The sequence below is a fragment of the Anastrepha ludens genome, chromosome X, assembly GCF_028408465.1.
Source record: "Anastrepha ludens isolate Willacy chromosome X, idAnaLude1.1, whole genome shotgun sequence".
NCBI classification, from domain to species: domain Eukaryota; kingdom Metazoa; phylum Arthropoda; class Insecta; order Diptera; family Tephritidae; genus Anastrepha; species Anastrepha ludens.
In genome coordinates, this window is record NC_071503.1 from 86,732,732 (window position 1) to 86,744,905 (window position 12,174).

The 12,174-nt window shown below is 37.3% G+C and overlaps 1 protein-coding gene across 1 annotated transcript; it reads right to left on the reverse strand.

The window, feature by feature from the left end:
- Positions 1–10,913: 10,913 nt before the first annotated feature.
- On the reverse strand, positions 10,914–11,630 carry LOC128870317 (putative nuclease HARBI1). Its single transcript, XM_054112926.1, has 2 exons — positions 11,423–11,630; positions 10,914–11,362 (listed from the first exon to the last, which is right to left on the reverse strand). The coding sequence occupies exons 1-2, from the start codon at positions 11,451–11,453 to the stop codon at positions 10,914–10,916; spliced, it is 480 nt and encodes a 159-aa protein (XP_053968901.1). The 5' UTR covers positions 11,454–11,630.
- Positions 11,631–12,174: the final 544 nt, after the last annotated feature.

A 12,174-nucleotide genomic window follows, 5' to 3' on the forward strand; every position in this document is an offset into this window, starting at 1 on the left:
GCATTCGCCATGACCATTAACAAATCATAAGGCCAATCCTTGAAATTTTGTGGTCTGAATCTAGAAAAGCAATGTTTCATACATGGCCAATTATATGTGGCATGCTCACGGGTCGGAAAACCATCTGCGTTGTTTGTTCTTGTACCTGATAATAAAACAAAAAATGTCGTGTATCACAAGGTGCTTAACTGAAGAGTGCAATCTATTAAAGCTTCATTGAAATACTTGATTAATAAAAAAATTAACTTAATAAAATCAAAAATCTGCTTTTTTGTTGCCTCTAGGGCGGAACAAAGTTCGCCGGGTCAGCTAGTAAATGTATATAAACATGCATACATACTTATACTTTAATGCTATTTTCATAGTCTAATATACATATGTCCTATGCCAGTACATATACCTAAACATGCATATATACAATTTCGCACGATTTTCAAACAAAAACAACAAATCTATATGTAAAGATGCATACAATTCATATGGACATAATGGCACAAATGTACCTACGAATCTATTCTGTTCGTAAGCAAATGTAAGCTATTGCACCTTGCTTGAACTGCAAGCGAGAGCGCGGAACGAACGACAAAGAGGCACAATCGGCCCCCGCGTTCGGCAACGTTCGAAATCTGGTTATCTCCTACTTGAGTGAGCATATATGCGCAAATGTATATAAATTCACATATTTGTATTTGCATATGCCTCCTTCCTGTGTGCATGGTAATGAACCATTTCTCTGTTAAGAATAGGACGATGATAAGAAAAGCTGGAAATGAAAGGGACACAATCGAAATTGAACATACATATCTTCTATATCTTATATATAAAATAAAGTCAACTTTTTGTGTGTGTTCGCTAACCGGCCGTGTCTTTGCACCGAATTAAACCAAACTTACACACATTGTTAAGAAGGTATTGAAGATGGTTTACGTATAGTTTGGATGCCTATTGGTGGATAGGGCTCGAGATATAGGTCAAAACGTGGACCCGGCTAACCTTCGGATGTGTATGTACAATATGGGTATCAGATGGAAGCTGTTGGTGAATGCTTTAGTTCAGAGTATTTTTCAAGCCGCTCCGTGACTAGGGTCTCGAGATAGAGACCAACGCGTGGACCCTAGAATGTGTTTGTACAATATGGATATCAAATGGAAGCTGTTGGTGAATGCTTTAGTACAGAGTATTTTTCATGCCGCTCCGTGACTAGGGTGTCGAGATAGAGACCAACACGTGGACCCTAGAATATGTTTGTACAATATGGATATCAAATTGAAGCTGTTGGTGAATGCTTTAGTACAGAGTATTTTTCATGCCGCTCCGTGCCTAGGGTCTCGAGATAGAGACCAAAACGTGGAGCCTAGAAAGTGTTTCCACAATATGGATATCAAATGGAAGCTGTTGGTGAATGCTTTAGTACAGAGTATTTTTCATGCCGCTCCGTGCCTAGGGTCTCGATATAGAGACCAAAACGTGAAACCTAGAATGTGTATGTACAATATGGATATCAAATTGAAGCTGTTGGTGAATGCTTTAGTACAGAGTATTTTTCATGCCGCGCCGTGACTGGGGTCTCGAGATATAGGTCAAAACGTGGACCCGGGTAACCTTTGGTTGTGTATGTACAATATGGGCATCAAATGAAAGCTGTCGAAAGCAAAACGTGGACCCGCCGAATTTAACCAAACTTACACACATTGTTATCACTTGATGATCATGAAAAAAGAAGATTTTTTTTTAAATTTCAAATCAACGCAAATGAATAACTAAGAAACAATCGTCAAAAAGAAAAAAGAAATTTATTATTTTTTCAATTGACAATCGCTCACGTGCTTATATTTTTCTTATACATTTAGGAATTTTCACGTGGTAAATTGGAATTAATTAATGTAAGTTTTCATCAAATTTAGTGGATTTATTTTTTCGGTTCATATGCGATAAACTACGTTGCACCATGAGTGAATCAAATGATAAAAAAAAAATAAAAAAACAAAAAATATAATCCACAAAATTTCAGAATACCATAATTACATTAATGTTTATTACAGTACAAATGCCAAGACAACCACGTATTCATATTAGTCACTCGACAAATAATAATAGGCGCATGAGAAATGCTCGGAATAACGCGACATCAGAAGAACGTCAAGAAGAAAATGAAGCAAATCGGCAACGAATGGCACGGTCCAGATCAAATCGACCAAGGGACATCAATTTGAACAAAGCTGCTATGTAACGGAACTAGACTTGTAGTCAAACGATTGATGAATAATGTTATCGAAGAAACTATTTTAATTGGCAAATTCAAGAATGAAGACGTTCTAATACCGAGAATTCCAATGATTCCACCTGAATTGCCATTTGAATTCAAGCGTTTGCAACTGCCCATTCGTTTAGCATTTGCAATAACTATCAATAAATTACAAGGGCAAACTTTAGAAATATGCGGGATGAATTTAGAAGAACCAGTATTCACCCATGGTCAACTATACGTTGGCTGTTGGGAAGCCAACAGCATTATATATTTACTCAAAAACAAATAGAAAAACAAAAAATATTGTTTATGCCAAAGCGCTTGAATAAAGAATAAAGAAATAAATAATATGAAAACCATATATTTTCTGTTCTAAACCATATCTATTCTATTTTAGTGTGCCCAGCGAAGCGGGCGGGGTTTGCTAGTACATATATAAAAATTCAGCCGTTTTTCGCGTTGTGATGAACTTTACGGAGAATGGCTCAACCGATTTTAACCAAACTTTGCCACATTGAAGAGACACATGTGGAGAAGGTTTGTGTTTTGAAATTTTAAGAATCGGATACCAGGGTCTCGAGAAATAGGCCAAAACGTGGACCCGGGTAACCCTAGGATGTGTTTGTACAATATGGGGAGCAAATGGAAGCTGTTGATGATTTCTATAGTATAGAGTATTTCTCATACCGTTCCGTGACTAGGGTCTCGAGATATAGGCCAAAACGTGGACCCGGGTAACCCTAGGATGTGTTTGTACAATGTGGGCAGCAAATGGTAGCTGTTGATGATTTCTATAGTATAGAGTACTTTTCCTACCGTTCCGTGACTAGGGTCTCGAGATATAGGCCAAAACGTGGACCCGGGTAACCCTAGGATGTTTTCGTACAATATGGGTAGCAAATTGTAGCTGTTGGTGAATGCTTTAGTACAGAGTATTTTTCATGCCGCTCCGTGACTGGGGTCTCGAGATATAGGTCAAAACGGGGACTCGGGTAACCTTTGGTTGTGTATGTACAATATGGGTATCAAATGAAAGCTGTTGATAAGTGCTTTAATACGGGGTAATTTTCATACCTATTGATGACTAGGGTCTCGAAATATATTCCAAAACGTGAACCCGCCGTGTCTTTGTACCGAATTAAATCAAACTTACACACATTGTTAAGTAAGTGTTGAAAATGGGTTTCGTAAAGTTTGGTTGTAGTTCGGAACACCGGCAACACGTACAGCGTTCTTTTGAACCAGCCATAATGACGTTTACTTTTTTAACGCTTGGGGCGGAACTGAACTGTCAAATTGACAGTGTGAGTTACAATATGTCAATATTTCTTTCTGATTTGGACGCCATAAGGAGAAGACGTAAGTGCGAAGTGTAAACATTTTTTGTGAATTTTTTCGGAGTGGATTTTGGTACAGTGAATAATTTCTTACGAAATTTGAGAATTTATAGTGAAATCCGAATGTTCAAATGAAATTATGTTTTGTGGACTTATTTTTTCGGTTCATATGCGATAAGCTACGATACACCATGAGCGAAAAAAATGGTAAGAAAAAATGAAAAAACAAAAGAAATTGTTAAAGGATGAAAAGAAGAGCACGAAAAATGCGTAACCTTGATGAAAAAATTAATAGTCTTATCATGCAAGTTTTCAACTATTTTCAGAAGAAAAGAGATGATTTAAGAAAATCGAAAATATAATCCACAAAATTGAAAAAAAAACATGTTTTAAAATCTCAGAATACCATAATTACAATCATGTTTATTACAGTACAAATGCCAAAACAATCACGTAATCATATTGGTCGTTCGACAAATAATAATAGGCGCATGAGAAATGTCCGGAATAATGCGACATCAGAAGAACGTTAAGAACAAAATGAAGTAGTCAAACGATTGATGAATAATGTTATCCAAGCAACTATTTTAATTGGGAAATTCAAGATGAAGACGTTCTAATACCAAGAATTCCAATGATTCCACCTGAATTGCCATTTGAATTCAAGCGTTTAGCATTTGCAATAACTCTCAATAAATCACAAGGGCAAACTTTAGAAATATGCGGGATGAATTTAGAAGAACCAGTATTCACTCATGGTCAACTATACGTTGGCTGTTCACGTGTTGGAAAGCCAACAACATTATATATTTACTCGAAAACAAATAGAAAAACAAAAAATATTGCTTATGCCAAAGCGCTTGAATTAAAAATAAAGAAATAAATAATATGAAAACCATATCTTTTCTGTTCTAAACCATATATATTCTATTTTAGTGTGCCCAGCGAAGCGGGCCGTGTTTGCTAGTCTTTCATGAATTTTCATTTATTGTTTCGTCATTTTTCACGTTTGCGTAAATGTGACTTGATCAATTCCATTGCGATTCTATTTACCTCCTTCTCTATATCCATACAAAATATTTATCAAATACATAAAATTAAAATTTTGTTTTGAAAAATGCAACCATTCCATCAGTATTTTCTTATGACGTTGTCACATTAAGCTATCGTCAGTAAACCGACTTTACAGACAACCTCTTTTTTAAATCAAAACTAGCAATTAATATATTGGTGTTACATTACGTGGTGTTACAACAGTTACATTAGTTAAAATGTAACACTAGTAGACATTATATTCCAACAGGTTCTGTTCTTTATTTCTTGTTATATTTCTTTTGGGCTCAAACAGCTATCTCTGTTACGTAACATCACCCTATCATCATATATCATGTTTTTTGGAATCACATACCAGTTTGTTATTGACATATTATATTTGCGCTTTAATTGTCCGGCCCGGTGGGTCCGGGTTCGAAACGTCCAGCATGAAACACCAAATGGTGAAGTGAATGTCAATTAGTGACTTTCCCCACTTTCGTGTGCTTCTACATATGAAACTTTCCTCACTACATCACTTCAACGACACACATTTGTGAGAAACAGTGGTGAGAAACAGTTACGTCTGCGCCTGGTTATGCTATTGAAGAACCTTAATCAACCTGCATTGTAAGGAGAGCACATCGGCGGAATAGGTCAAGGCGGCCATCTCAAATGCGTCGCCGTGGGAGGGTGCAACACTGTGGGCCACAGAGGAATCCAAAATTCCTCACTCTCGGATCGCAGTGGGGTACTTTCCCAACTCAGTCAAAGTCGAGACAGCCAAGATACTGGACTTTGTGCAGGGGCAGAATAAAGGCCTCAATGTTGATTCCTCGCGCCTGCTAAAAACAGCCGAAAGAGGCTCCAACGTAACGCTAGTCGTAGCGGTAGATCAAAAATCAGCCGCCAGCCAGAAGGAGTACAATGGTAGAGTAAACTACCGTTTCATCCAAGTGACCCTCAGGCTGAAATCTGAAAACATAACGACCGAAGAGTTAGTTGACCAAATGGAGGCAGTGGAGTTACAAGAAGAGGATGAAAGTCCTCCCAAAGACTCCGAAAACCAACCAACAAAATGAGGTGCCTCCAGACAAATCTTCACCATGAGCTTAGCAGAAAACTTGCCGGAGGTATCAACATAGGGCTGATCCAAGAGCGCTGGATCTACAGAGGCCGTTCTCAAGGCCTCAGTGTCCAAAACACACAGGTAATTTATGACAAAAGCGCTGTCAAACCTAGGGCTGCGATAATCATAGATACCAATATTAAATTCTTGCCATTCACAGAATTCATGGATGGCGATACATCAACAATACTGGTCGAAGCGGAGTTTGGTGGAAGCAAGAGAGAGGTCGTAATCGCCTCAGCTTACTTCCCCGTAGACGCCGACATAGTACCACCAGATAAAATCAGAGGCCTAGTGGAGTATTGCCAAACCCACAATCATACCCTCATTATTGGATGCGACGCAAACTTCCACAATGTGGCATGGTGGAGCACGAATACAAACAACAGAGGTGAGTCACTCCTTGAATTTTTATTACTTAGTAATATAACAATAGTAAACAGGGGTAATAAACCCACTTTTGCAAACGCAATACGACAAGAGGTACTCGATTTAACTCTAATTACTAACAAATCTTTGAATATGATCAGTAACTGGAGAGTCTCGGATAAGGACTCAATGTCTGACCACAAACACATACTCTTTGACCTAAATGGGGTGGTAAAGTTCTCCACATTTTACAGAAGCCCAAAAACAGCAAACTGGAAAAGATACAATGAATGTCTTTGCGCTAAGCTTAATAACAGCGAAAGCAAAATAACATCAACAGAGGAGCTAGAAGAGGCCGTAACAGACATGACTGACTCAATTATAGCCTCATATCAAGACTGTTGTCCACTAAAAATGAAATCCTCTACAAATAGGGTTCCCTGGTGGGACAACGAACTTGACAAACTTCGGAAAGCAACGAGAAAACTATTCAACACTGCAAAGAAAACAAACAAATGGGACGAATATAGGAAATCCCTAACTAACTATAACAAAGAACTAAGGAAATCCAAACGAAACTCTTGGAAAAACTTCTGCGAGGATCTAAAAGACACTCCAGCAACAGCTAGAATCCAAAAATCACGTTCCAAAGGTGACTCAAGTGCCATAGGCACACTAAAAGGTCCAAACGGAACTATTACCAACACATTCGTAGAAACACTAGAGCTTCTTCTAAAGACTCACTTCCCAGATTGTAAAAGTCATGACCCATCAATCGACAATAGTCTAGACATGGTAACTCACCATCAACGGAGATCGACGGTCTCATTTGTCAATAAAATCATAAATTTCGAAAGGGTAGAGTGGGGAATTAACTCCTTTAAACCCTTTAAATCTCCAGGGCCGGATGGAATATTCCCAGCACTTCTATCCAAAGGCACTGTGGAACTGATCCGAGTCATGGTGAAAATCTTCAGAGCTAGCCTAATATTGGAATACATTCCAAAGATATGGAGGAAAGTGTAGGTAATATTTATTCCTAAGGGAGGTAACAAACCCCCTGATTCTCCAAAATCTTACAGACCAATCAGTCTATCGTCGTTCATGTTAAAGACAATGGAAAAACTACTTGAATACCTTCTAAGAGAAGAAGTAATCTTCAAAAAACCCCTTCATAAGCTGTAATTTGCTTACCAAAAAGGGAAATCCACAGTCACACTGCACACACTCGTTGTCAATATAGAAAAAGCTCTAAATCAAAAAGAAATAGCCCTATGTTCCTTTATGGACATAGAGGGAGCCTTCGACAACGCAAATTACAAATCAATGGAAACAGCACTCGAGAAAAGAGGTGCAAACCCAATATTAACACATTGGATAAGCCAAATGCTTAATCAGAGGATTATTAAAGCCTCGTTAGGCCAAGCTGAACTTAATGTCACAACAGTAAAGGGATGTCCGCAAGGAGGAGTTCTTTCTCCACTGCTATGGTCCCTACTAGTTGATGACTTGGTGCAGCACCTAAACAATAAGGGATTTATAACCATTGGTTATGCAGATGACATATCTGTTATAATAAAAGGCAACCATGAAAGGACACTAACAGACTTAATGCAAAATGCCTTGAACGCAACATGGGAATGGTGTAAAAAGGAGGGGCTGTCGATCAACCCTAACAAAACCACAATAATCCCCTTCACAAGAAAAAGAAAGCTAGAGTTTCCTGCATTGAAAATAAATGAAACAGTGATAGAACTAAAGGAAGAAGTCAAATATCTAGGTTTAACCTTAGATAAAAAACTCACTTGGGAATCACATATAAATAATATAACAAAAAAAGCCACGAAATCCTTGTGGACAACCAAACAACTACTAGGGAGATCCTGGGGCCTCAACCCTAGTATGGCCCTCTGGATATACACCCAAATGGTTAGACCAATCATACTGTATGGGGCACTAGTATGGTGGAGCAAATCTATCCAACAAACAGCGATAACCAAACTGGGAAATGTACAAAGGCTTGCTTGCCTATGCATCACAGGGGCTATGAGAACTACCCCAACAGCTGGCATGGAAGCACTCCTTAATCTCCCACCACTTCATTTAGCAATCCAAGAGGAAGCAGCTACGCAAGCACTCATGCTACACATGAAAGAAAATTTCAAATTGGGCAACCTCACCGGTCACCTAAATATCCTAAATAAAATCAAAAACACCATAAGCATGGTTCAAGTTTCAGACCACATTGACCCAACCCTCTGTTTCACAAAAGGATACACAGTTACCTTTCCTGAGAGGATCGAGGGGAAAACAAACCTGAAATGGATGAATGATGATTCACAAAAATGGTACACTGATGGATCAAAAACACCTTATGGTGTAGGAGCAGGAGTAGTGGGGCCCAGAATCCACAAATCATTCACTCTCACCAGGGACACCACTATCTTCCAAGCGGAACTATACGCAATAATGGAAGCAGCAAACATCATGCAACGTAGAAATCACAAGAGAGTAAAGATCAAAATTCTCTCGGACAGCTCAGACTCTAAAAGCTTTAGATAGCTATACCTACAACTCAAAAACCCTCTTAGAATGCCACAAGGCACTCAATAACCTGGCATCCAAAAACAATGTTTCATTAATTTGGGTACCGGAACATGAGGGATATGACGGCAACGAAAAGGCAGACTTTCAAGCCAAAAAAGGGGCAGATGAAAACTTCATCGGACCTAGTCCTATGTTCGGATTCAAAAAAAACAACCTGAAACAAAACGTAAAATACTGGGACAAAACTCTATTAAATCAGCATTGGAACAACGTAGAGGGTCTTATATTACGTTTCCACCGCAGCCGGAGTTTGGGTTCTCTGCCGCTATCGTGTTCTTAGCGCAAACACCAAACAAAACACCTGTCAAATCCCATACAAAATTAAAACACAACTCCATACCTAAACCCACTTTTCAAAGCGTGTTTTGTTGGGTTTGCATCTAATTTAATTATTAAGTGGTGGCAATGTTGCTCATTTTCCTCATTGATTATTGCATTCTTATCGAAACATGGCAACAATGATTGCAATTTGTCAATATGACATTTGATTGACGTTTAATATTTTTCTTGTGGTAAGCGTAAGTGGTGCGCGCAAAATATAAAATTAAAGTTCTTGATTTGGAGTTGACGTTTTAGCTCTTAAGCTGGCCAAATAAGTCTACAATCTTTCCTCAGGAATACTGAATCAACTCGTTGCGGATAGTATAACAGGTATTTCTTTTATTTATATATGTAATTTTATTTGTATTTACATCTAATTTTATTAATATAATATTAAGCTGGCCAAATAAGTCTTCAATCTTTCCTCAGGAATACTGAATCAACTTGATTTTAATGGAAAACATTAAAAAATCTAAAACTATTTGGCTTCCTTCCGCGGACGAAGCATTCCTAGATATATGGGGTGAGAAGGCAGCTGAATTGCGAGGTCCACGCAAGAACTCACACATATATGCGGAGATGGCTCAGTCGCTGGGAGTGCTTGGACATGAGGTCCTCCAGTTGACGTTAAATATAAAATTCACAATTTCACAATGAAATATAGGTAAGGCATATAATATATTATTTTATTAAAGTAATTTTGTTACAGCCTCAAAATTTCCTTTGCAGAAAATGCAAAGCAGAGCAGGGGACAGGATGTTCTCCTGTTTCTTGGAAGCACTATCGGAGGGTTCATCAAATAATAGGAAGGGATAGAGTAAACAATGTTGATGCGGTCGTTGTTGATAGTATAACAGGTATTTCTTTTATTTATATATGTAATTTTATTTGTATTTACATCTAATTGTACAATGTTAATTTCTATTTATATATGTAGGCATGCCTGATTCGGTTGCTTCGCCAGCTCCATCAAATTCGCCGATATCACCTTCATGCTCCTCATTTTCAGCTGCTCCGTCTGCTTCGTTTTCATTTTCGCCACCATCGTCTCCAGCACTGAACGAAGCTTCCGCACCTGCAGCAAAAACAAAAAATGCGAAAGTAAGTGAATTAAACGAAACTATTAAATCTTGTATGACGGAAAACAATAAATTAACTGCTGAGTTAATTGAAATCGAGAAAAAAAAGGTTGCTGCTATTGAGTTATTGACAAAAAGTGTGGTTAGTTTCTTGGAGAGAAATTAATTAACTAAAACTTATAATTATAAATCCTTTGAAATATTGTTTGTGAAAGTGCTTAAAAATTAATATGTGAAATGATATTTAAGTTTTAATGAATTGTGCCTTTTAAAGTTGTAGTATGTGCCTACTACTATCTTTTTTCAAAAATGAATAAAATGTTATGTTATAAAATTATGTATTAGAAATTTTATTGTTCTGGTGAAAAGTTGTTTTTCAAATTCAATCAATTGGACTCTTTGTGGATTTTGTAGGTCGAAATATTTAAATAAATATTTGGTTTGAAGATAAAATTGTTTAAACCAAATAACCTTTTCAACCAATAAATTATGGTTAATTTAATAAAACATACGGGAGAATCTAGATGAAAAAAGTTATATTACTCACTGAAATATTCCTTTAACGCATTTCTTATCGATTCTCCTTCAGATCGGTCAACTGCATTGGTGCCGTATTGAATATTGCGCCTGGAATCGCGATGCATTTCCACTAGCCAATTTTCCAAAATTAAATCCTTCTCAGCAATCAAAAAATTATGTAAAACACATGCACATGAAATAACTGTGTTTACATTTTTGATGTGGTTATCCACGCCTTTTCCAATTCTCCTAAATCTAAAATAGAACCTGTATTACCAATTTTTAAAAATATTAGAATCTCTAAGTTGTATTTGCCGGGCTTTTAAATGGCCAAAAGCATTTTCCACAACACGCCGGCACTTAGACAATCTATAGTTGAATTTTTTTTGTTCGGGAGTATTGGTCACACTATGCGGATATGGCTTCATTAAATGCTGAGAGAGACGAAAAGCAGAGTCCCCTATAATATGGACTGGTATTTTTGTGGATCCATACAGCAAGCTCAATTCATCAAGAAGTGCACAACTTTGCAACTCGCGCTTTAGCGATGATTTTTCAAAAATTCCGGAGTCGTTGCATCTTCCAGGACTGCCGCAATGTATATAAACAAATCTATATTTTGCGTCTACCAAAGCCAATAGTACTACGGAATACCACCCTTTGTAGTTGTAGTAATCAATGGCTTCTTCCTTTCTTGGATGAATTTCAATATGACATCCATCTGTATAATAAAGATGCTTTTGATTAAACGTTATTTTTATCGCATTACTTATAAACCTACCTATTGCTCCAATACATTGTGGATAGCCCATTGCATTAAAATCTGCGACTCCATTCTCAATTTGCGCCCTTGTCAGTGGAAAATTTTTCAAATATATTGGAGCCAAAGATGTCCCAACTTCATTGCAAAACTCGATGAGTATTTTGCAAACAGTTGCTTTGCCTACTCCAAACAAATGTCCAATTGATCTGTATTCACTAGAAGATCCTAGTGCATACAGAGCAATTGCCATGCGCTTTTTTAGTGAAATCGGGTTTCGATAGTTCGTTTTTCTTTTGGCTATTTTTTCAAGTTTGCTGCACAATTTTTCAAAGCAGGATCTTTCCATTCGGAAATTATCTTTGAAAAACTTGTCCCCATTACTCTGGCAGTCTACTTCCCAAAAGGTACTGGAATGTTCCTAAAATATACATGTACATTATACACAAATAATGTATCATAAATCTGTTTACCATACCAAAGACCATACACTTTGCGAACGCATTAAATTGGCAGCAACGCTTAAAATTATTTTATTTTCCCTTAACCTTTTTTTTAAATAATATGTGACCAACTCACAATCAATTATTTTAAAATAAAATGATAAAATCAACATAACAAATTGAATTTTATGCACCATTTTATAATTTTATCAATTTTTATAATTTTTATTTCACAATGTCAACAAAAGACAGTTCAAACACAATTTCTCCCAAACTTTCGGTGGAAACAGCTGACAGTTCTCCCAAACACAACTCCTGCAAACACGGTGT

What these genes read in the sequence shown, in the direction of transcription:
- LOC128870317 (XM_054112926.1), bottom strand. Translation starts at nt 11,453, where the DNA reads ATGGGCTATCCACAATGTATTGGAGCAATAG. An exon ending in ACAATGTATTGGAGCAATAG is followed by an intron (nt 11,363 to 11,422) that starts GTAGGTTTATAA and finishes TTTATTATACAG; the next exon opens with ATGGATGTCATATTGAAATT.